The following is a 27,099-nucleotide window of genomic DNA, read 5'->3' on the forward strand; positions in this document are numbered from 1 at the left end:
GCCTGTGTTTTCCATTACGGTAGCCACTAGCCACATGTAGGCAAATTTAAGTTAATTAAAATATAATAAAATTGAGAAGTCAGTTCCATGAGTGCACTAGCTATACTTCAAGTGCTCATTGCCACATGCAGCTAACGGCTATCACACTGGAGATACAGAATATTTCCATCATTGTAGAGAGTTTTAGTGGACAGTGCTGAATTTGGCAATGCAGTGATAGATTATGTGAAATTCACTTTTTAACATGCATGTGAACATTATAAGAGAAAACAGGGCTCTTCAATACTGTTTTTGAAACTGTAAACATTTCTCTCCAAGGTTAGTGTTCTTATTTTCTGGAATTGTTTCTGGGGTTAATGATGGATTCAGTTAGGTAGAGAAGGAAAGGAGAAACTAACATTAGCTGAGGGTTTACTATTAGTTGGAACTTTCCTAGCCATTTTTCATACCTTTATTTGATTCTTTCAATAGCCTTACAGGGTAGTATCACTATTACTATTTTTAGGGACAAAGAAAGGATGGCACAGAAAGATTAAGTATCTTTCCATAAATTGTAAATGTTTTTGCCAGGATAGGAAATCAAGTCTAAACTCCAGTATTTTGCTGAGTCACACAACTCGTTGCTTTAATGAGTGGTTCACTTATTTGTATATTTACTCTGTTCTAGGCACTTTATACAGTGAAATGGAAAACATAATGTAAGTAGGAAACATTACTAGACTTTAAATTTTTAAATATAAAATGATGGTCCGAGTAAATAGGGTTTTAAATTTTGATTTATATTGTTTTATAGTTGTATAAATAAATTGGCTGCATGGAAAAAATATACATAAAATTTCTTGTTATACTTCTTTGTTATACAAATAATTTCACATTGATATATGATCAATTTTTTCCCATTGCTCTTGTGTTTAGGACATAGATAAATTTTTATCACAAATATTTGTTTATATTGTAAAGTAATTTGATATAAACTTGACCTAAGCACTTTAATCTACCACTTAAGAATGTTCTGAGCCAGGCTGACACTGTCCTTAGAAAAAAAGCTACAATTTAATTGGTTCTTGGCCATCCATATTTCTGCTGCAAAACATCCTCCAAATTATACAAACTCACTAATATGTACAAGCTGGAAGCTTTTAAACTTGAGAGTTTATTGTAGGCTAAAACAATAAAAACAACCGTAATATTTAAAATATTAATCATTTTAAGATTATTATTTTATGTAATGTTTCAAAGTTACGCCATATTACAGTCTAAAATAAACCATAAAGAGTAGCTTTTCATATTCATTCCAGTCTTTTCTGATGATTTTCCAGCCAGTGATGTGGCTTGTCCAAGCTATATTTACTAGATTATATTCTGTGCAACAGGGGGTGGGTGGGGTATTCAGGCTATAGACATTTTCAACAGAAAATCTGTTATTTGCAACATCAGTTGTCAGCACAGGTGCCCTGGTTCAAGCGACCCACCCAGTTCTGGGAATGGAAAAGCTGACACAGGACTGTGAAGCAGTTGTCTGATAGCATCTGGCAGGAAACAGAGAAGGCTGAACTTTAAAATAGTCCTAATAATTTCCAAATCCTTCTGAGATTAGGTGGTTAAGTATAATACTTGCAATACATGTATATGCCCTAATTACTTATGGTTGGTAAATTTCAGATGAAAAGTCCTGAGAGAGAGTCGGGGGTGGCGGGCGGGGGCGGGGGGGGGGGGGGGAGAGAGAGAGAGAGAGACCAGTTGTAACACACAGCACTTTCATCCCCTTCAGCCAATTATAGTTATAAAATATCTTTCAACAGTGACTATATCTTAGGTAAATAGGTTTAACTATACACACCAATTAAAAATATGTTACAGTGGAGTAACTGTTACAATGTGTTTCCGAAACAACTCCAACAGAAGGGGAAGCCCAAGGACACTATTAACAGTAATTCTTGCTCTATTACTATAAATATGAAGAATTTGGTGTTTTATGAGTGAATTAATGAACTGAATTATGAATACTCTACTATTTCAATGTCAATACTCTAAAACAAATCTTCGTGGCTCCATCTTTCCAGAGCTATTGCCTTGAGATGTTTATGGATTTTTGCCCAAATCCCAACTATATCTTTGTTTAGTGATTGACAATATTGCTTCTTCTCCAAAGTATTTTTGCCTTTCTAGGCAGAATTACTCAGTCCTCCTACACCGGTTAGGCAAGATCTCTATTCAGGCTCTTACATTGAACATAATTACTTATTTACATGTCTCTCCTCTGGTCTGTGACCTCCTTGATCTTATATGCTGCTCCTTATTCCTTACTGGTTCCGGGCATCTAGCTCACTGCTTGACATCGATAAATTTCATGGAGTTAAATTTAGTTTTAACATAGTCTAAAAGTGTTTCTCAAAGTGTGGTCCTGCTATCACCTGTATCAGAATCAGCTGGGTGTTTGCTAGAAGTACAGATTCCTGGGCCCAACAGAACCCACTTAGAATCCCCAGGGTGGGGCACAGGACTGGATTTTTAACAAGGACTCTAGGTGATTGTTATGCACAATGAAGTCTTTTGGTAACAGCTTTTTTGAGATATAATTCATATACTATACAACTCACTCGTTTAAAATGTGCCATCACATAATTTATTTTTATTTGTTTAATCCACAGAGTTGTGCAACTATCAGTGGTGGAAAGCATGGGGGCAGATGTGTTTGGATTTGAATGTTGCTTCTTTACTATCTATAAGCCTCACTTTCCTCCTCTGTAAGAAAGGAACAATAATATCTTTCTGAGTTAGGATGAGAATAGCTAACATTGAGCACTTTATCATGTGCAAAGCACTGGGCTCTACAACAACCCTGTGAGGTGGCTACTACTACTCCCATTTCACAGATGAAGTTAAGACATTTACCCACGGCCATACAGGAAGTGGTGCAGCTGGATATGAACCCCAGCAGATTGGCTCTGGAGGCAGCCCTATAGCTACTAGACTCTTCTGTAAGGGTACAAGATAGTATATAGAATGTTTCTAGCAGGGATGGCATTTTAATTATCTCCCAAAAAAACTCATACCCTTTAGTAGTCATTTCTCATGCCTCTCACCACTAGGCAACAACTGTAGTTTCTATGTCTACAGATTTGCCTAACCGGACACTTCATATAAATGGCATTATGCAGTATGAGTTCATTTGTGATGGCTTCTTTAAAAAAAGAGGTACCTCATAAAAAAAAATACCTCATTACTTAAAAAAAAATTAATTAATTAATTTTATTTATTTTTTTGGCCGCATTGGGTCTTCATTGCTGCACGCGGGCTTTCTCTTGTTACGGCAACCAGGTCTACTCTTCGTTGTGGTGCACGGGCTTCTCTTTGCGGTGGCTTCTCTTGTTGTGGGGCATGGTCTCTAGGCACTCGGGCTTCAGTAGTTGTGGCACGAGGGCTCAGTATTTGTGGCTCTAGAGCACAAACTCAGTAGCTGTGGCACACGGGCTTAGTTGCTCCGCGGTATGTGGGATCTTCCCTGGACCAGGGCTCTAACCCGTGCCCGCTGCATTGGCAGGAGGATTCTGTTTTTTTTTTTAGCATCTTTATTGGAATATAATTGCTTTACAATGGTGCGTTAGTTTCTGCTGTATAATAAAGTGAATCAGCTATACATATACATATATCCCCATATCCACTCCTTCTTGCGTCTCCCTCCCACCCCTCCTATCCTACCCCTCTTAGGTGGACACAAAGCACCGAGCTGATCTCCCTGTGCAATGCAGCTGCTTCCTGCTAGCTATCTATTTTACATTTGGTAGTGTATATATGTCCATGCCACTCTCTCACTTCGTCCCAGCTTACCCTTCCCCCTCCCCGTGTCCTCAAGTCCATTCTCTACATCTGCGTCTTTATTCCCGTGGCAGGTGGATTCTTAACCACTGTGCCACCAGGGAAGTCCAGTACCTCATAACTTTTTATTGCTGAATAACATTATGTTGTGTGAATATACTACATTTTATTTATCCATTCATCAGTTGATGGATATTGTCATTATTTCTACTCTTTGGGCTATTACAGATAATACTGTTACAAATATTTGTGTACAGCTTTTGTGTGGATACATGTTTTTATTTCTCTTGTGCATATACCTAGGAGTAGAAAGTCTGAGTCATATAGTCAGTCTAGGTTTTACCTTTTGAGGAACTACCAGACTGTTTCCTCAGTAGTTGTACCATATTACATCCCTACCATCAAAGTATGAAGGTTCCAATTTCTCTACATCCTTGCCAACACTTTCTATTGTCTTTTAAATTATAATCATGTGGTTATGAAGTGTTATCTCACTTCGGTTTTGACTTCCCTGATGCCTAATTGTGTTGAGTATCTTTTCATATGCTCATTGGCCATTTGTATATCTTTTATGGAGAAATGTCTATTCAAGTCCCTTGCTCATTTTAAAACTGGGCTCTTTGTCTTTTTATAATTGCGTTATAAGTGTTCTTTATATATTATAGATACAAGTCTTTTATTAGATGTATAATTTATAAATATTTTCTCCCATTTTGTGTCATTATCATCTTTTTATTTTCTTGATGGTGTCCTTCGAAGCACAAAACTTTGAAATTTTGTTCAAGTTCAATTTACCTATTTTTTTCTTTCGTTGCTTATACTTTTGGTGTCATATCTAAGAAATCATTGACTAATTCAAGGTCATGAGATTTACATCTGTTTTATGTGAAAAGTTTTATAGCTTTAGCTCTTACAGTTAGGCCTCCGATCCATTTTGAATTAGTTTTAGTATGCTGTGTGGGGCAGGGTCCAACTTCAGTTTTTTTTGCATGTGGCTACTGAGTTGCTTCAGCATTACTTACTGAAAAGACTAGCCTTTCCCCACTGAATTGTTTGACACCCTTAGTGAAAGTCACTTGACCATAATGTGTGCCACAGTAAAGTTTTAGAACCATGTGTCTACTGAAATTATGAGCAGACCATTATTTTAAGAGTAATACAAGATAAAGTTATTAACCTTAGACCACTTTAATGATTATTAGTCTTTTTTTTTTTTTTTTTTGGCTGCACCACTTGCGGGATCTTAGTTCTCTGACCAGGGATTGAACCCGGGCCCTGGCAGTGAAAGCGCAGAGTCCTAACCACTGGACCGCCAGGGAATTCCACTTTAACGATTATTAGTCTTGAGATGTGTTTGCAATTCCAAATTTGGTGTGTATATGGAAGTTGTGAGGATGGGAAATGGTGAGGTAGGGGTGGATGGGGAAGGCTTGCGCTTTACAACACAAACTATTTAATTCAAGAAACTTACTTGGCAAAATGGTCTTATAGCGATTTTTAGTTCCATGACATGGAATGTCAATTTCTTTGGGATCCACAAAGTTCATTGGTATTTCCTGCAAAAATAAATGATATCAAATACTGTATTTAATGCTGTCACAAAGAAAATCTTCACGGGGGGCCATCTGATCCAGAGCTCTACTGGACTTCAAAGTCATTTATGAAACAACAGACTACCACCTCTGGTTGACCAACACCCTTCCCTTCATAAACACATCAGCTGCACCCTGACAAGCTGACTCCAAGAAACGGCTTTGTGTGTTAGAAAGTATTATTTGATATGTAGTTCTTAAAGAGACATAGAAAACTTTGGTTAGGTTTTAAGAATCCTGTTCTGACATAATTGCTGGAAATATATAAACAGGCAGCTGAAAAATTGCTTTTTCTTAAACAATGTATTCAGATTTCTTCCTATCTTTGTGTAGATTCAGTACCAAAAATTTTATTATGATAGATTCTCTTTTAACAATAATTGTGACTCTTTTAGGATTATGAAAACCTTCCTCCCCAAATGGTAAATATAAAGGGCATTTTTGCTGATTTAAGTGACGATGATATGATGCATTTTTTTGGATGAAGAAATGGTTTATAATTGTACTGTTCCATTTGTGGTTGTAAATGCAACATTTGTAGTGAAGGGCATTTAGGCACTGTCCTCTCGCATTTAACAAGAACACAAATATTTTTAAGTCAGAATATATGTCAAATGATGGAGGAGGGAACAATTAAAGCAGAAGTTGCTCTGTGTGTCAGACAGAAAAGGTGGGCGTCTGATGCTGACTGGGACAAAGGAAACAAAAAGCCAACGTTTTCAAAAGGGTCTGAACAAATATTTAAGGAGTTGATTATACAAAATAGTATGTTTTCTAACTTAAAATTCTGCAAAGGATTGCTTAGATAAGGTCAATGTGCATTAAAATACCTTTTGTCCCTAGATCACATAAAATAATATTTTTGTTATCTACACTTTCTCCTACAGAAAATAGAACTTGACAGCTTAATATTCATTGAAATGAAAGAAATTATCTACAAATTTATTTAAATTGTCCTTGTTTTCAGTCAATCTGAAAATTCAAGAAAAGCCTGACTACTGTGAATTTAAGACTCGGTCCAGTGAGAGGAGTAGCTTACTTTTAAAATATTGTTTCCTAAGCTTGCATTATTTTAGGTATTTACGATATTTATTCCTACTCTCTGCTCCAACTAAATGTTGTAAGTTCTCAGTTCCAAGTTACCAAAATAAGCAAAATTGTTGAATGTTCAGTAGAAACCACATGTTCATGCTTGGGAATTTCCAACAAGTTAGTCTGTTTTAGCAAAGCCGTGAATATCTTTATTCCTCCCCGATCTTTCCTGTTTTCTGACACACACTGACAATTTGTCATCATCCAGCATTATCTCTCTCCTCGGCATTCCTTGCTGGCCTCACCTCTCAGGGAAGTAGACTATGTTAAGGGCTTATCTCATAGAACAAAGAGCTATCTGTGGTTGTAGAAAAGAATACTAGGTGTACCCTTGGCCACTTCTGTGATCACTGACTGGTTCTTTTATTCTTCCCAGTTCTCCTTTTTTTCATACATAAAAGATGATATGCTATGAAGTCTAATTTTTAAAACAACATGCTTGTATTTTAATAATAGTTGATGAAGCTGATAGATCTAACCTATTGTTGTCTCTCGTCATTAGGGTGGTTGCAAACACCTGAACTGACCCTGAAGTCGTCAACTTATTATACCCATCAGCTATGGCTTAAATGTACAACTGCTTTAAGATGCAAGGGGTTCTATAAAATGGATATTCCCCTTGGGCAACAGTGAGACCTAAGAAGGTCTAATCTGTCTCCATGCTCTCTAGATTGAAATGTGTGTTCATGCATTATCACCAGCAACACTGATGGGTCAGCATCATTTTTAGCTGAATGAAACTCACCATCATTTTTAGCTCACATTGGGTCTTCCTCTTGTGTTCCTTATTTCATTAAATGACAATACATGCACGCTGTTGCTCAAGTCTAAAAATGGGGGTGTTATCCCTGACTTTTCCTTGGCCGCCTTAGCCTATTAAGCCCACTTCTTGTAGGTGCCTATAGACCCTCCCAAATTTTTTTTTTTTTTTTTTTCAGTACGTGGGCCTCTCACTGTTGTGGCCTCTCCCGTTGCGGAGCACAGGCTCCGGACGCGCAGGCTCAGCGGCCATGGCTCACGGGCCCAGCCGCTCCGTGGCATGTGGGATCTTCCCAGACCGGGGCACGAACCCGTGTCCCCTGCATCGGCAGGCGGACTCTCAACCACTGCACCACCAGTGAAGCCCCCCTCCCAAATTTTCACTGCTACTATTTTAGTTTTGACCACCATCACAGCTCCACAGGATTATGTCTACAAGTCTCCAAAATACCTCTTTCTAATGCTGACTCTACTGCAGATAGTGATCTTTTTAAAACACAAGATAAGTCCAAACCCTTAAATATGTATTAAGACTTGGATTTCTTTTATATCTGAAACTCATTTTCTGTCACTTCCCACCTTAATTTCAATGCTCCTGTCAAACTGCACAATTTAATTTCCTGAACAGTGACAGCAAGGCTGTTCCTTCATCCTGGAATGCTCAGCTCCTTCTTGTCACTTTGCCTGGCCAGCCCTTAAATACTCTGCCGCAATTCACATTCTAGTTTGAACACTTACCAATAGTTGATGAGATGCAGGGTGGATCTAAAATCCTTGCACTTAACCTTTTGAACTGTAACCATTTTACCGTAAGCTGCCTGAGTGGAAGACAGTGTCATTTTAGAATGTGCCTCTAGTGCCTAGTATATCAAAATACCTACTGAAGAGTGAATCATAAACAGCAGGCTCACCATGAATTCACTTTGGAGTAAATGTGAACTTGCCACGACGTCCCTGAGCTGTGACCTTGTGAGAATACGGCTGGCTGACTGCAGATACTCCATTGCTACCTTCTCCCGTGGGGTTGGTGTGGCCACAAAGGGTTCAACATTCCCCAAGCTACTCATGTCCAGGGTAAGAGATACGTTGGACCCTCGTCTACATTGGAGAAAAATGTTATTAGGTTTAAATACTGCATGAATTATTGTGAGCAGATCAGTTTGTCTTTCTGTACATACATATAATTCAGTGAGAACTATTACAGAAATAAGGACCCAATATCTTCTTTTATGGTACCATAATTGACTATAGCAACTACTCATAGTTTCTTAAGAAACGGACAGTTTTGTTGTTGGAAATAACTCTGAATTGAGAAAATGCACTATAGTTTATTAAGGGGTATAGTTGCTACAGAAATAATAACATGGCTAATAAATTAAGTGAAAAATTTAGGAAAAGTAAACACAGCATTTGAATTGAGGAATGAGATGTAACGCAAACCTACCTTATTTATCTGTATATCTGAGAGTCCAGTATATAAATTCTATATCCACCCTAATTCTTCTGATATCCATATACCATACCCATGATTTTATTGAACACAGGAAGCTCACAGGAGAAAAATAATCTTTTTATTTTAGTTCAAATGATTGTCATTGAAATAGAACTTAAAAGTTTAAAATGTACATATTTTTTATAACTTCTGATTTATCCCTAAAAGATAGGTTTTTCATCCTCCATTTATGTATGTATGTAACGTATATGTAGGTCTATGTGTGTAATTGCATATGCATATATGTATTTATTTAATTCTGTGATAAACTTACCAGGGACCATAAAGACCACAGACCCTCGTACTAAATTACAATTGATTCTTCCTCTGTGATTTTCCTCCTCTTGTTGGGAGGCAAGGTGGTGTTCTTCCAACATATAAAGGCTCCTTGTGTCCTGAAAGAAGGTGTGAGTGCCTCTTACTAGTAATATTGGCTGTGTGGAACCAAGAATTAACTATAAAATAGCATATGCTGAGGGTCAAAGTCAGAAATTGTACTTAAAGAAACGTTAAATTTAAAGGGGCCTGAAGTGAGCATCAGGCGATCAAATATGGTGCCAACTGGTTGGTGTCCCAAGGTAATGGAGAACCGGCAAATACAGGTCAAAACAAATGTGAGTAGAGAGAATACAAGAAGACACCAGGCCCAGCATATTATTTCCTTGGAATGGTATTTTACATGTATGGAACACTACCTCAGGAAATACTGAAATGGCTACAGCTTAATTTTAAGGAATGCAAAATTGTTAGAACATACAACAAAAACCCCAGTAAACAAAAACATATCAGTTCTTTCCTCCTATGAATCTGCTTCTGGTCGTAGCTTTGGTGTCATTCTATAGTTTGATATATAATGTTGTCATTTTTGTTAATTTCTAAATGGTTTGTAATTGTAGTTTTAATTCTTGCTTTAACTCAATGGTAACTAAGTGTTTGCCCATTTATTGTCCTTATTAATGTCTAGTAAGAGTACATGCAAATCAGTGAATGGATTTCTAATTACTGGAATTTCTTGATTCTTTCTTTGAGACAAATACTCTAAAAAATTTTCTAAATATTTCATACATACTTCTGCTGGCAGCTGCTTTGTTTATCTATCTATGTATCTATTGACATATATCTCTATATATCATATATAAGCACATATGTACATATATAGCACCTTATATATTATATTATGATATATTATTAAAGATATTATTCCAATCTATTTTTTTCCTTACTTTTTTCCTACTGGATTTCTCATAGCCTGAGATATGTATGTGAATCTTCCACAGTAACTGTTTTTGTTATTTTTCCTTATATTTCTAACAGCTTTTACTTTATATATTCAGCCATTACGTTATTTGATGAGATTCATAATTATATCTTCACTGTAAATTTTATCAATATCAAATACTTTCTCAATTTTATGTTTGGCCTCACATTTGACTTTTGCTTCCCAGTTTTATTGAGACCCAATTGACGTACGGCATTGTGTTAAGTTTAAGGTGTTTGACTTACATATATTATAAAATGATTATGCACTAAATTCAGTTAACATTCATCACCTCATATAGATACCAAAAACAAACTTTTTCCCTGTGATAAGAACTCTTAGGAACTACTCTCTTAACACTTTCAAATACTGTATACCACATAGCAGTGTTAACCATAGTCATCATGTTGTACATTACATCCGTAGTACATATTTATCTTATAACTGAAAGCTTGTACATTTTGACCACTTTCATCCAATTCATCCTCCCTCCACCCCTCACATCTGACTTAAAAAAAATTAATATTGACATACCTGCTTTTTTTTTTCTTGGCATGTTCCTGAAAATCTTTTTCTAGTTTCTATTATTATTTTTAACCCTTTTGAATCACTGTACTAGGGATTAGGGGATAGCATTTTGGACACCCCATAAAATATCACCTACCTGATAAGAGGGACGGTTGCCCCCCACCATGTTTTCTTTTTGGTGGCTGCTGGTGGTGACCGACAGGGCTCCTTTCTTTCTGAGTAGGGGGGAAACAGCTGAGGAGGAGCAAAGGGTGGTTCTCCTTTCAGGCCAAGAATTTTAATCTTTTTTTTTTTTTTTTTTTTTGCGTTATGCGGGCCTCTCACTGTTGTGGCCTCTCCCGTTGCGGAGCACAGGCTCCGGACGCGCAGGCTCAGCGGCCATGGCTCACGGGCCTAGCCGATCTGCGGCATGTGGGATCTTCCCGGACCAGGGCTCGAACCCGTGTCCCCTGCATCGGCAGGCGGACTCTCAACCACTGCGCCACCAGGGAAGCCCTTTAATCTATTTTTAATGGGAAAGTGGTTTTTAAAGTTTCTCAATCCAGTTCTTTTGACCTTTAAATTGCAGAAATTCCTTCCTAATTCTGATAATAGTTTGCCTATTGGTCTTAGATTTTAGCGTATTTGTGAGAATTTGACTTTTGCTGGTTACATAGATAGTTGAGTAAGGAGCTGGGAGAAGCAGCTTAGGGGACTGCTAATCAGATGCCATTTTAAACCACTATTCCATTCCGTCCTTTTTCAGCCCTAAAATACAAAAGTATGTACAAACCTGTGAACTGAGGGATACTCAGTGCTACAATGGTTTAGCAGAAAGTGAGGTCTCTTCCGTCCAGAGTGGTCGGAGCAGATGTATGAATGAGGATGAATTGAGTTGGGTCTTGAAGATAAAAGATAAATTTTGAGTAGATGGTTATTTCAGAGAGAGAGTCTGGCAGGAAAAAAAAAAAGTGTGGGAGCAGGAAATGATAAGGCATCTTTGAGAAATCTCGTATCATCAGTTTGAGCTAGAGTTCAGTTGTGTAAAATGTATTTTGGAACCAGGGGGCAGGGTTAAGTAGGAGAGTTGAAAGAGAAGCAAGAGTCATAGAAACAAGAGTATAAAAAGCCTCCTGAATCCAGAAAAGAGAGAATTCAGAGCATCAAGTTATATCAGCCTCTGTTTTGGCTTCTCGCAGCATACTCTGCCGAAACCTGGAGGATTAAAAGCCTCTGGGATCCCTGTCTAAGGTCTTTTTGATCTTATGAGTAAATTTTCTAAGGATTCTGTGATAAACTGAGAGCGCTGGAAGCATTTTCATGCAAACTGACTTGGTCAGGAAGAGCCACTTTTGTTTGTCAAGGGAAGGAAGAAGGAAACGAATATTATTTATTCAACATCTACTATTTGCCAAGCACTGTTCTAAGCACTTCCACATATGGTATCTCAATCTTCAGAGCATCCCTCTGAGGTATTATTTTCCCCCATTTCACAGGTGAAGAGATAACTCATAGGAACATGATAGCAGAATAAAGATTCAATCCAAGTTAGAACATAGAACCCAAGCTCTTTCTGCTTTGCCACCCAAAAGCAAGGGTAAGGTGGGCAGATTATGTTAGACTGTGCAGTGCCCTATGAGAGTAGAGTTGGGGTCAGTTGTTGGGGGGAAAGTTAGGATTACTGAATTATAATGTGGAGACAGTGCAGTATTCAAGGTACAAATTCAATCTTTACAGGCATACTTGTCTGGGCTCAAACCCTGCCTCTCTCATGTCGTCGTGGTGGACCTTTGGTCTGGCTATTTAGACTTGTTACATCTCAACTTCCTCCTCTTTTGTGAAATGAATAATTCAGTGTACCTACTTCAGAGGATTAGTACAAGGATTAACCAGATAGTTTAAGTAAACTGCTTTTAAATAAGATGCCTGGCTACTAATAAATTTGGGTCATAATGAATAAAGTCCTATATAACTCTCACCTTCTACTTCTCTAAGAGACCCATTTTAAGAGATCTTCACAAAAACTCGAAAATTCTTTACACTGAGATTAACGTTTTGAAATCAATGGATAGATTCTATAGCTTGTCACTAAAGAAAAACACATCCTTCTTGATAACCTCTTTCTCTTAAAATTTCTTTTTATTATGGCAAAGCCATCTTCCCTGAACCCTAAACAATTCCAGAACACTTCACCTCAATGCCTCAGACAATGTCTTAAAGTTTAATTATGGAGTCGAACTGGTACAGGCTGTTGACCTTACAGAAAACACTTTCCACAAAACAGCCCTTATCATGAGGGCTCTTTTATCCTGGCCATGAAATATTACCATATGATGTCATTAGCTTGGAAAAATCTCTGCTTTTGTTAATTCTTATTTTCAAGGAACAACCAATATCTAGGTTAACTGAAATATAGTGGAATTAGGAAACAGAATCAGTAGAATCCACTTAAAAAGGTGTACACTTCTTAGTCATGTCTTGGGTTGGAGAGAAGAGATTAAATACACATCCACATATATATATATATATATATATATTTTTTTTTTTTTTTGCGGTACGCGGGCCTCTCACTGTTGTGGCCTCTCCCGTTGCAGAGCACAGGCTCCGGACGCGCAGGCTCAGCAGCCATGGCTCACGGGCCCAGCCGCTCTGCGGCATGTGGGATCTTCCCGGACCGGGGCACGAACCCGCGTCCCCTGCATTGGCAGGCGGACTCTCAACCACTGCGCCACCAGGGAAGCCCCACATATATTTTAAAGTGTTAATTTTTCTGTTATAAAAGTAACACATGTTCATTGTAGAAAATTTTAAACTTAGGAGTTTCAGGGACTTCCCTGGTGGTGCAGTGGTTAAGAATCCGCCTGCCAATGCAGGGGACATGGATTCGAGCCCTGCTCAGGGACAATCCCACATGCCATGGACCAACTAAGCCCATGCGCTACAACTACTGTGCCTGTGCTCTAGAGCCTGCGAGCCACAACTACTGAGCCTGCGTCCCACAACTACTGAAGCCCGTGCCCAGAGCCTGTGCTCCACAACAAGAGAAGCCACCGCAATGAGAAGCCTGCGCAAAGCAACGAAGAGTAGCCTCTGCTTGCTGCAACTAGAGAAAGCCTGCTCACAACAATGAAGACCCAATGCAGCCAAAAGTAAATAAATTAATTAATTAATAAAGCTTAGGAGTTTCAAAAAAGAAATTAAAACCACTCAGTCTCATAAACATCACTAACATTTAAATTGACGTTTCAAATTTGCGATTTTATAGGCAGTACTGGGAATGATTTATTGTTTTAATTTTTATTTCTTTGGTTATAGATGAGGATAAACACTTTCAAATGACTATTGTTCATTTATTGGTCATTACCTTTGAGAACTGTCTGTTCATCCTCTTTCTTAATGTTTATATTGTGGCATTAATGTACTTATTATTGATTGCTATGATAAGTAAGATACTATTTTTCAGACCCTATTGCATATATACATCTTATTGTTACTTTAAAATACTAAGGATTTTTTTTAAAGTATATTTACATTTAGTCAAACACATTAAATTCTACAAATTAAATATTAAACTAAAAAGGAAAAGGTATCAATCTTTTCTTTTGTGGTTTCTTGCATTGCTTTAAAATCCATAGAAATTCTTCTCCTGGAAGTTTAGATATTTTTTAAAAACTTAATCTTTTAATCGATTTATAATTTATTTGGGGGTATGGTAAAGGTAAGAATAACCTAGGTTTTGTTTTTTTTTTCCCCAAATAGGTTATCCATGTTTCTAACACTATTTACTAAACAATCTAGAGAAGGGATGTGTTTTATAAATATGGGAATATTAGGTTTTTAACTAGCTATCCCTGACTAATGATCTGGAGGAGAAAAATACCACTTTACTGAACTAAGAGAACGTACTTCTTCTCCACAGTATCCATAAACCAAATGGTAAGAAGTGAGGTGAGAATCAGAAAGACATCTCAAGAAGAAGACAAAACCGATGTAAGAAATTAAGAGAAAATTTAAACTAAGGGATGGGAACAAAAAATCTAAAGGATTTAGAGAAAATAATCAACAAAAATAACAGAAGGAGATCTGGACCTTTAATAAAAACGGAATGCGGAAAACTAAGAACACAAAGTCTTATTAAAAACTTTGCTTCTTTTTTTGTTACGTAACTCTGGCAAACTGTTTAGAATTTTTTTATACCTTATGACTGCTGTTGGACAAAAGGGAACATAATGAAAAGCTTTATCACACTCCCACTGTAGCACCAATTTTTATTTATGCCAAAAAATAAATAAGAGGGAGGAAATTCAAAAGATACCAATGCAAACAATTGAAGGAAAAAGCAAATTCTTAAGGAAAGGTAAAAGGAATGCAATAAACAGCATGCTAATTACAATTAAGTAAAAAGGAAAACATGTATAAATATTATGGGCCAGGGCCACACATTCATTTCAGCAAGAGAATATAAACATCTGTTGAAATTGTTCAGTTTTTGCCTTGCTGTTCCTAATGACCAAGAGGTGAAAAGAAAATACAAGCTAAAAATACAAGAACAGTTGAGTGCTGGAATATCTCAGAAACTAGGCATTTCTTTTCCTGGTAGTTGGGACAATATGCTGCAGTTCAGAAGCTGGATTTAGGCAGAAAGGCTACAGTTTCCAGCATTGTGACCATGGCTCTAATCCTCAGATATGGCTGCTTTTTGCGGTACCTTGGCCACCAAGAACAGTGAGACTTCAAGTGTGGCCCCTCATTTTGTGCCCAACAAAGAATGGAAATGGGAGTAAGAGAACAAAATGAAACAGTGATCCTTCTGCCTGGAGTCCAGAAAGATGTACTTCTGAAACTACTGAGCTATGAAATTACATTTCAGTGGGAAATGGTGGCAGCTGCTTATCTCGAAGCACTTGAAACGGGAATGGAAAAAGATGCATCGAAAAATTATGAGAATAATTTAGTACAGAATGAAGGTGAACAGTTCTCTGAGAGCTTTTCCAGTCTTATTTTTTTTGTTCTGTCAAAAATATGCATAATTTGTTCAGAGCTGTCTATCAGTATACACATCTAATCCTACATGATGAGAAGAAAGAAGTTTAATATTGAAGTCCTCTCCAGATCTGAAATGTTGTGAGTCTGAGACCTTCAGGCCAACAGTTCCTCCCTGTGCATTAAAATCATAATGATCACGAACCTGATAATCTTGGCTTGATTGTTATGGTGTGCTTAAGACTCCTGCCCACCTACTTGATTTTTCTGAATTCGTTTTGCTCATTAAATTTGTCCACATATTAAGTTTTCTAGGAGATTTCTAATAAAGACAACAGAAAAAGAAAAGAAAAAGAAGCTCTAACTCATTTGAATAACAAAAGAAAAACATCAAGATACAGAGATGGAATTCCTTTACTATGCATAGATTGACTGGCCTCCACAGTTCTTTTTTTTTTTATGAATTTTTTTTCTTAATTAATTAATTTATTTAGGGCTGTGTTGGGTCTTTGTTTCTGTGCGAGGGCTTTCTCTAGTTGTGGCAAGCGGGGGCCACTCTTCATCGTGGTGCGTGGGCCTCTCACTATCGCGGCCTCTCTTGTTGCAGAGCACAGGCTCCAGACGCGCAGGCTCAGTAGTTGTGGCTCACGGGCCTAGTTGCTCCGCGGCATGTGGGATCTTCCCAGACCAGGGCTTGAACCCGTGTCCCCTGCATTAGCAGGCAGATTCTCAACCACTGTGCCACCAGGGAAGCCCCTCCACAGTTCTTTGAAACTCCAGATTCTATGATTTTTAAGTTCTAAGGGTAATGGAATTAATGAATGGTTTGCTGTTTCCTTCCATCTCTTTACCTTCAAATAAATTATGTATAGTGCTAACCCCTATCCTGGATCTCTTGACAGATGAGAGGGCAAATTAAAAAAAGAGAAAAAAAAAGAGAAAAAAAAAAAGAGGAGGATATGGAGTGCTAAGTTAAATTGTGACAAATTCAAAGCTCTTGGAAAGTTAAATGGTGACATAAATGCAGTATTACTAATTTCTAGAAGCTGAAATAAATGAATAGGTATTGTGACCATCTATAATAAAATTTCCCAAAGGAAATCCTGTAGGCAAGACATGTATTAAGTATAAAAGATACCAGGCCCAGGCCCAGGAAGATGAAAAACAAATTTCACTCTAAAGTAAAAAGAAAAATCTTACAATGTAGAGAAAATTTTTGGTTTGATAAATGATTGATTTCCTTACTTGAAAGCACCTGTTTCACTAGGTAGAACATTCCTGACCCTTTTGAGTGATTAAATAAATATTTTTTAATTCATACAATGATATCTGACCTTTTATATATGTACAGCATGAGGTAAAATTTACTACACCCTTCTTTCATTATTTTAAAAAATAAAAATCAAAACAATCATTAAAAAAATAAATTGAACTTGTTACATTGTTCTTTGAGCATTGACCTTGGAATCTGAGTTTAAATCAATGCTCTGGGGCTTCCCTGGTGGCACAGTGGTTGAGAGTCCGCCTGCCGATGCAGGGTACATGGATTCGTGCCCCGGTCCGGGAAGATCCCACATGCCGTGGAGCGGCTGGGCCCGTGAGCCATGGCCGCGGAGCCTGTGCGTCCGGAGCCTGTGCTCTGCAACGGGAGAGGCCACAACAGCGAGAGGCCCGTGTACCGCAAAAAAAAAAAAAAAAAAAAAATCAATGCTTTGCACTTCACTAAGCTCTTTCAGCCTCAGACTCCTTAATCTGCAAATGGGGACAATAATAAAACTCACAGGATTTGTTCACATTTTAAAAGATAAAGAAGCAAAAATATATGCACATTTCTAGCCTAATAACTGGCATATAACATAATATGTGAATGATTATAGTAATTAATAATGATCATGTGATAATTCTTATTTCACTCCATGCACACATGGCTGTGTGGCAGCTATATGGCATACACTGATAAACATTTGAAGAAGGCAAGGTTAGGAAAGTTGGTTAGTGATGAAGAGTCAGTAGCAGTGTTACATATGCAAAGTCAGTGGTCACCTACGTTGGGACCATTTTTCATTCCTCAAGCCCTTAAAATTCTTACCTTAATAACTTTTTTCAGATTCAAAAATAATGCATAGTCACCATGAAAATTAAAAATATAGATACAAGAAAGAAAAATATCCTATAATACCAACATGAAGAGTAATTGCTAATAACATTTTAAGTGTCTGTCCTTCAAGTTTTAAACATGTATATATATGCATGACAAAAATCTAGATTTTTTAGTCTACATATTCTTTTATGGCTTGCTTTTAATTTAACTAAATATATCACAAATATATTTATTTGTGTCTTTGTGTCTTCAAATTTATTTACACACGAATTGCCAACACTATATAGCACTCCATTGGACGGATGTATCAGTCTGTATGTACCCCTAGGTCTGAAGTGGGTTTCTTCTAGACAGCATATATACAGGTCTTCTTTTTGTATCCATTCAGCCAGGCTACGTCTTTTGGTTGGAGCATTTAATCCATTTACATTTAAGGTAATTATCGATAGGTATGTTTCTATTACCATTTTCTTACTTGTTTTGGGTTTGTTATTGTAGGTCTTTTCCTTCTCTTGTATTTCCTGCCTAGAGAAGTTCCTTTAGCATTTGCTGTAAAGCTGGTTTGGTGGTACTGAATTCCCTTAACTTTTGCTTGTCTGTAAAGGTTTTAATTTCTCCATCGAATCTGAATGAGATCCTTGCTGGGTAGAGTAATCTTGGTTGTAGGTTTTTCTCTTTCATCACTTTAAATATATCCTGCCACTCCCTTCTGGCTTGCAGAGTTTCTGCTGAAAGATCAGCTGTTAACCTTATGGGGATTCCCTTGTATGTTATTTGTTGCTTTTCCCTTGCTACTTTTAATATTTTTTCCTTGTACTTTATTTCTGATAGTTTGATTAATATGTGTCTTGGCGTGTTTCTCCTTGGATTTATCCTGTATGGGACTCTCTGTGCTTCCTGGACTTTATTAACTATTTCCTTACCCATATTAGGGAAGTTTTCAACTATAATCTCTTCAAATATTTTCTCAGACCCTTTCTTTTTCTCTTCTTCTTCTGGGACCCCTATAATTCGAATTTTGGTGTGTTTAATGTTGTCCCAGAGGTCTCTGAGACTGTCCTGAATTCTTTTTATTCTGTTTTCTTTATTCGTCTCTGCTGTAGTTATTTCCATTATTTTGTCTTCCAGGTCACTTATCTGTTCTTCTGCCTCAGTTTTTCTGCTACTGATTCCTTCTACAGAATTTTTAATTTCATTTATTGTATTGTTCATGATTGTTTGTTTGCTGTTTAGTTCTTCTAGGTCCTTTTTAAACGTTTCTTGTATTTTCTCCATTCTATTTCCAAGATTTTAGATCATCTTTACTATCATTATTCTGAATTCTTTTTCAGGTAGACTGCTTATTTCCTCCTCATTTGTTACGTGTGGTGGGTTTTTACCTTGCTGTTTCATCTGCTGTGTGTTTCTCTGTCTTCTCATTTTGCTTAACCCACTGTGTTTGGTGTCTCCTTTGCACAGGCTGCACATTCATGGTTCCCATTGTTTTTGGTGTCTGCCCTCAGTGGCTAAGGTTGGTTCAGTGGGTTGTGTAGCCTTCCTGGTGGAGGGAACTAGTGCCTGTGATTTGGTGAATGAGGCTGGATCTTGTCTTTCTGGTGGGCAGGTCCATGTCTGGTAGTGTGTTTTGGGGTGTCTGGGACCTTATTATGATTTTAGGCAGCCTCTCTGCTAATGGGTATGGTTGTGTTGCTGTCTTGCTTGTTGTTTGGCATAGGGTGTCCAGCACTGTAGCTTGCTGGTTGTTGAGTGGAGCTGGGTCTTGTCGTTGAGATGGAGATCTCTGGGAGATTTTTGCCATTTGATATTATGTGGAGCTGGGAGGTCTCTGGTGGACCAATGTCCTGAACTTGGCTGTCCGCGCTCAGAGGCACTGCCCTGACACCTGGCTGGAGCACTGAGAGCCTGTCATCCACACCACTCAGAATAAAAGGGAGAAAAAAAGAAAGAAAAAAAGAAAAAGATAAATTAAAATAAAATGAAAAAGTTATTAACATAAAAAACAAAAAATAAGTATTAAAAATTTTTTTGAATTAAAAAGAAAGAAAGAAGAGAACCACCAAACCAAAAAAAAAATCCACCAATGATAACAAGCACTGAAAACTATACTAAAACAAACAAACAAAACCGGACAGACAGAACCCCAGGACAAATGGTAAAAGCAAAGCTATACAGACAAAATCACACACAGAAGCATATGCATACACACTCACAAAAAGAGAAAAAGGGAAAAAAATATATATATCTTTGCTCCCAAAGTCCACCTCCTCAATTTGGGATGATTCGTTGTCTCTTCAGGTATTCCACAGATGCAGGGTACATCAAGTTGATTGTGGAGATTTAATCCGCTGCTTCTGAGGCTGCTGGGAGAGATTTCCCTTTCTCTTCTTTGTTCGCACAGCTGCTGGGATTCAGCTTTGGATTTGGCCCTGCCTCTGCATGTAGGTCGCCTGAGGGCATCTGGTCTTCGCTCAGACAGGACAGGGTTAAAGGAGCAGCTGATTAGGGGGCTCTGGCTCACTCAGGCCATGGGGAGGGATGGGTACAGCAGAGGCCAGTGTGACACTGCACCAGCCTGAGGCAGGCCATGTGTTCTCCTGGGGAAGTTGTCCCTGGATCAAGGGACCCTGGCAGTGGTGGGCTGCACAGGCTCCAGGAAGGGGAGGTGTGGATAGTGACCTGTGCTCGCACACAGGCTTCTTGGTGGCTGCAGCAGCAGCCTTAGGGTCTCATGCCTGTCTCTGGGGTCTGCGCTGATAGCCACAGCTTGCACCCGTCTCTGGAGCTCCTTTAAGTGGCACCGTTAATTCCCTCTCCTCGCGCACCAGGAAACAAAGAGGCAAGAAAAAGTCTCTAGCCTGTTCGGCAGTTCCAGACTTTTCCCCGGACTCCCTCCCGGCTAGCTGTGGGGCACTAGCCTCCTTCAGGCTGTGTTCACACAGCCAACCCCAGTCCTCTCTCTGGGATCCAACCTCCAAAGCCCGAGCCTCAGTTCTCAGCCCCAACCCATCCTGGCGGGTGAGCAGACAAGCTTCTTGGGCTGGTGAGTGCTGGTCGGCACCAATTGTCTGTGCGGGAATCTCTCCACTTTGCCCTCTGCACCTCTGTTGCTGCGCTCTCCTCTGTGGCTCCGAAGCTTCCCCCCTCCGCCACCCGCAGTCTCTGCCCACGAAGGGGCTTCCTAGTGTGTGGAAACCTTTCCTCCTTCACAGCTCTCTCCCAGTGGTGCAGGTCCTGTCCCTATTCTTTTGTCTCTGTTTTTTCTTTTTTCTTTTGCCCTACCCAGGTACGTGGGGGGTTTCTTGCCTTTTGGGAGGTCTGAGGTCTTCTGCCAGCATTCAGTAGGTGTTCAGTAGGAGTTGTTCTACATGTAGACGTATTTCTGGTGTATTTGTGGGGAGGAAGGTGATCTCTGAGTCTTACTCTTCCGCCATCTTGAAGCTCCTCCTCCACTTGCAGAGTTTCTGTTGAAAGATCAGCTGTTAACCTTATGGGGATTCCCTTGTATGTTATTTGTTGCTTTTCCCTTGCTGTTTTTAATATTTTTTCTTTGTATTTAATTTTTGATAGTTTGATTAATATGTGTCTCGGTGTGTTTCTCTTTGGCTTTATCCTGTATGGGACTCTCTGTGCTTCCTGGAGTTGATTGACTCTTTCCTTTCCCATGTTAGGGAAGTTTTTGACTATAATCTCTTCAAATATTTTCTCAGACCCTTTCTTTTTCTCTTCTTCTTCTGGGACCCCTATAATTCAAATGTTGGTGCATTTAATGTTGTCCTAGAGGTCTCTGAGGCAGAGGTCTCAATTCTTTTCATTCTTTTTTCTTTATTCTGCTCCCTGGCAGTTATCTCCACTGTTTTATCTTCCAGCTCACTTATCCATTCTTCTGCCTCAGTAATTCTGCTATTGATTCCTTCTAGAGTATTTTTAATTTCAGTTATTGTGCTCATCACTGTTTGTTTGGTCTTTAGTTATTCTAGATACTTGTTAAATGTTTCTTGTATTTTCTCCATTCTGTTTCTGAGATTTTGGATTATCTTTACTTTATTACTCTGAGTTCTTTTTCAGGTAGGTTGCTTATTTCGTCTTCATTTATTGGTCTTGTAGGTTTTTACCTTGCTTTGTCTGTAACATATTTTCTTGTCGTTTCTTTCTTTTTTTTTTTTTTGATGGGTGGGGCTGTATTCCTGTCTTACTGGTTGTTTGTCCTGAGATGTCCAGCACTGGAATTTGCAGGCATTTGGATAGAGCTGGGTCTTGGTGCTGAGATAAGGACCTCCAAGAGGCCTCACTCCAATTAATATTCTCTGGGGTCTGTGGTTCTCTGTTAGTCCAGCAGTTTGGACTCAGAGCTGCCACCTCAGGAGCTCAGGCCCAACCTCTGGCCTAGGAACCAAGATTCCGCAAGTGGTCTCTGGGGGTTCCTCCCATCCCCTTAGGTGTCCTTGGTCCCCCACCAGTGCCTGGTAGGTGCCCTAGTTGTGTGGAGACATGAATTCCATGTCCTCCTAGTTCGTCAACTTGACTCTGCCCTCCAATGGATGTGTCATAGTTTACTTAACTAATACCTTATTTTTGGACACTAAGTTGTTTTCAGTTTTTCACCATTATAGACAAGACTACAAATGAATATCCTTGAATCTAATGTTTGTATATTTCCATGATTATTTTTAGGTCAAGGAGTTTTAAAAACTAACTCAAAATCTCTGAGTTTGGATAAATCACTGGATACATGGAGAATGGAAGAAACATGAAGACTGACTCTTGGGGTTCACTGACATTGAATTAGCTTAGACCCTCTTCATCTCTTGTTCAGACTTTTGCAGTAGCTTCCTAGCAAACTTTCCTAACTCTAAAGTCTCCTAGTCCAATGCATTTTGTTCCAGATTTCACCAGAATGATGTTTGAGTACTGAAAAAATGATAATAAAACCCATGTATAGCTGCCCTTGGACATGAATTGCTTTCTCATCTATTCCCTATATATTTCTCCAGCCTCATCTCCTCTCACATCCTTATCTAGATCTGTGCTCCAGGCAGGCCAATCAACCTGCAACTCTGCTTTCTATGTCTGAAATGCACTTGCCCAAATGCTATGGTCTCTTCCCTCTGAATCCTCTTAACAATTTTTTTCCAAAATGTCTCTAGTAATATCATATTCACTAGAAATGATATATCTTAAAGTGTGAATTCCTTGAGGGCAAAGATTTTGACTTTAGTCTTCCCTCTGTATCTAGTCTTGAACACATGGAAAGCAACACTTTTGTCATATGCATGTATAAATAGTTGCAAATGAATTGGTTACGGTAATTCTATGTGTAATTACTGTGCTCCACTGGCTTTTCCAACTCTCTGAAAACAGGGGAAATGGGAAATCATGTTAGACAGGAGTTTGAAAATTTAAAATGGAGAGCCAAGCTTATCTAGGTACTGTAAATGTTACAGCGGGTATTTAGTTTGAGTCTTAATGAATATCAATGATGTCTGAGCATTAACATCCTAAAGTGCTATGGTGATTTCGTTTGTAAAGAAGAGAAAAAAAAGTAGTGCTTTGTCTTGTATCCAAGTATGATTAATTTTTTCTCTTTTTTTGGCATTTGGTATTGTTTTGACTGTCACTCATGGTGAGGAGGCTGTTTCCCTTTTAACAAAAGAACAAAATGACGGTAGCTCTAATTTTAGTTCCCAAGTTTACTTTTTCCAAGTTCATATGTTAAGAAAAAGATGATGCTGAGGAAACATTAATAAGTGTCAATGAATAAACCATTCTTTCTGAAATGAGAAATCTTTCTTTGAATTTTAGCTGATTTATATACAAACATACATACATACACACTCACACAATGATGTTTCCTAAGTAACACAATACAATTAATAACTCCCTGTCTCTTGAAGTAACCAATTACCAAAGAACCCTTTTAGTACTGAACATTACAACTCAATTAAATACATTCACTTACTTTCAAGACCAGAAATGACACACACGATTACAATGACCCATACAGCCCAGCTAAAATGCCAATCATCAAAAAATATACAACTTCTCAGATGCTTCAGTTTTTTTTAACAACATCTGGTGGTTCAGCCCAAGTTTTTTAAACCAAACTCTGCAATTCTTACAGAAATCTAGCTGCTTTTTAGTTTAAGACTACTTTTTAAGTTTTAACTAGCAATGAAGGCACAGTTTTATTCCTCAGTGGTACAACATGAAATATAGCTATAAAGCAACATAACTGATATTGCTAAGTCTGTATGTAAGAGAATTTAAGTGCAAAAATGTAGTAGAGCTGTAAGTATTTTCACCTCTGGCTGCAGCTAGAGTGAATGCTGATAGTACATCTCAGGAAAGAAACCTACATAGAAGATTCAAATATTTTGCTGCCTGTTACGGAATAGAATAATGACTAGGAAGTTATAGGGGTAGAGAATATTTATTTATCTTTAAGAGCACATTGCTTTATACCAAACCCTCGAAGTTCCTTTTAATCACTGGAGAAGAACATTCATAAAATTAAAATTTCACAAAGAAAAATTTCACATTTAATGGAAAGAATTAGATATTTTGAAAAAGTAATTCAATTTAATGTCTATCTGAAAGCTTCTAGAAGTCCTTCTCAGTTATTTGATGTGAGAAGCAGGTGTCTTAAGCCTTTAGCTGGAGTCCATCATGGTCTCCCTTTACCTAAAATGAACTCAGTCAAAATTATGAAAATCTACTGCCTCCAGAGCTTCCCCAGATGTTTATCCAAGAACAGTAATTTATTTAAATATACATTCCTGTGTTTGTTCAGTGTTCATTTAAAAGTGCACCACCCAGCAATGCCGTCGCGGGCCTTGGTCAGTTCAAATGCTTTAGGAATAAACCAGGATGATGGTGGCCAGCTAAAGTCATTGGCCTTTCACCTTGGAATTTTGGAGTAGGGAGTTGCTTCCTCTTGGCCAGTGAAGAGTAAATGATTTTGCTGGGTTACTTTGTGGCCATGGATTGTATCTAAAGTGCCATCAGTTCTCAGGTGGAAGGAAGGCCTCAATTACCTGGAAGAGTTGTGTTAGTGATAAACGAAGAGAGTGACACTTGATCATGAGGATTTCATTCTTGCCAATGTAAATACACAATCATGCTATCAGTCACGCCTACTACAAGGATAGATGTTTAAATATAAATTATTGAACAAAGTTGCTAATAGTTAAAACAAGCCTTCCCCCCCTCAAGTAACTGGGATTTGTTGATCTGATGCCATTCATAATAATTCATTTTTATTTCTGGGTCTTCTCTTATCCACTGTCAGATGAAATAAGTGCAAGATAACTCTGAAAATAGAATAGCCATTCACCCAAGGAGAGATATCATGCATACCAGACAAAGTAAAGAATTCTTACTTTGGATTCTGTGTTTTATTATCTATATTATGTTCAAGGAGCAGATGGACTGGTAAAAAATAAATATTTCTGGAATGCAAAATGCCATACACATTTTTAAGAGTGAACTGAAATTTGTCATGTAAAGGATACTTTTATACTTGTTGTAGGAAATACATCCCTTTCCTTTTCCATAAATAAAAATGTTCTAAATTATCACATTTCAACCAAATCAAATAAAGTGGAAAAAATGTCAGAAGCACCATCCAACTAATTTTCTAGAAATAGCCAACATTTTGCTATAAAATTAAAGTTATATATACTTCCCCCTTTGTTATTGAGGTGTAATTTACATACCATAAAGTTTTCTTTTTTAAAGTGTGCAATTCAATAGTTTTTCGTAGAGTTTATATGTCGTGTAAACAACACAATAATCAATTTTACAAGTTGACCCTTGAACAACATAGGAAAATCCATGTATTTATTGAAAAAAAATCCATGTACAAGAGGACCTGTGCAGCTGAAATCTGTGTTGTTCAAGAGTCAACTGTATAACATTTTCCTCACCCCAAAAGGAACTCCCTACTCATTAGAGGCTACTCCCCATTCCTCCTTTTCCCAGTCCCTGGAAACCACTAATCTACTTTCTGTGTCTATGAATTTGCCTATTTTGGACATTTCATATAAATGGAACCATACAACATATGGACTTATGCATCTGACTTCTTTTACTTAGTTTAATGTTTTCAAGGTTCATCCATGTTGTAGTAGCTATCAGTACTTCACTCCTTTTTACGGCACAGTATATTCTATTGTATGGCTATACCACATTTATTTATTCATTTATCAGTTGATGGACATTTGGATAGTTTCCACTTTGGGCTGTTATGAATAATGCTGCTAGGAACATTTGTGTACAAGTTTTTTTTGTGTGTGGCCATATGTTTTCATTTCTTCTGGGTATACATGTTGGAGTGGGATTGCTTGGTCATATGGTAACTCTAGGTTTAACTTTATGAGAAACTGCGAAATGTTTTTCTAAAGTGGCTGACCATTTTACATTTCCACCAGCAATATATGAGGGCTCTAATTTCCCCACATCCTTGCCAATGCTTGCTATTGTCTATAGTTTTGATTGAGGCTATCCTAGTGGGTGTGAAGTGGTCTGTTATTTGGTTTTGATTGCATTTCCTTAATGACTAATGAGGTTGAGCATCTCCTTATGTGCTTACTGGTGACTTGTATACAGTGTCTTCTATGGAGAAATGTCTATTCAAACACTTTGCCCATTTTAAAACTGGGTTATTTGTTTTTTTTATTTTTGAGTTGAAAAGTTATTTATACATTCTGGATGCTAGACCCTTATCAGATATAAGATTTGCCAATATTTTCTCCAATTTTGTGCATTGCCTTTTTATTTTCTTGAGAGTATCTGTGATGGTTAATTTTATGTGCCAGGGGATGCCCGGATATTTGGTCAGTCATCATTCTAGGTGTTCTGGGGTGAGACTAACATTTAAATCAGTTGACTGAGTAAAGTAGATTGCCTTCTTTCCCTCCATAATATAAGTGGGTCTCATCTAATCAGTTGAAGGCCTGAGTAAAACAAAAAGGCTGACTTCTCCTAATTAATAGAGAATTCTTCCTGCCTGACAGCCTTTGAACTAGGAAATCAATTTGTTCCTGCCTTTGGACTTGAACTGAAACACTGACTCTTCCTGGGTTGCAAATCTGCCAGCCTACACATACTGGAACTACATCAGCTCTCTGGGTCTCCAGCTTGCCCACTCACCCTACAGATCTTGGGACTTGCGAGCTTCCATAATCACGTGAATCTCTTTACATACGTGTGCGTGTGTGTGTGTGTGTGTGTGTGTAAATACATCCTATCAGTTGTTTCTCTGGAGAACCCTGACTTACATACTCTCCTTTGAAGCACAAACATTTTTATTTTGATGAAGTCCAAGTTACCTATTTTTTCTTTGGTGGTTGTGTTTTTGGTGTCATAACTGAGAAATCATTGCCTAATCCAAGGTAATGAAGACTTACGCCTATGTTTTCTAGGAGTTTTACAGTTTTATCTCTTACATTTAGGTATTTGAGATGTAGTAAGGCAGAAAGATACATACTTTGGGGTATCA

The 27,099-nt window shown here is 38.0% G+C and overlaps 1 protein-coding gene across 1 annotated transcript in view; it reads right to left on the minus strand.

The window, feature by feature from the left end:
* Nucleotides 1-27,099, minus strand: part of PTPRR (protein tyrosine phosphatase receptor type R) — a gene marked incomplete at its 5' end in the record, with an annotated part of 254,829 nt that overhangs the window by 38,769 nt on the left and 188,961 nt on the right. Inside the window, 2 exon segments of the mRNA XM_082666172.1 lie at nt 5,291-5,375; nt 8,174-8,360. Coding sequence (XP_082522298.1) covers nt 5,291-5,375; nt 8,174-8,360 — 272 coding nt within the window.

Source organism: Grampus griseus, assembly GCF_964374135.1.
Source record: "Grampus griseus genome assembly, chromosome: 11".
NCBI classification, from domain to species: domain Eukaryota; kingdom Metazoa; phylum Chordata; class Mammalia; order Artiodactyla; family Delphinidae; genus Grampus; species Grampus griseus.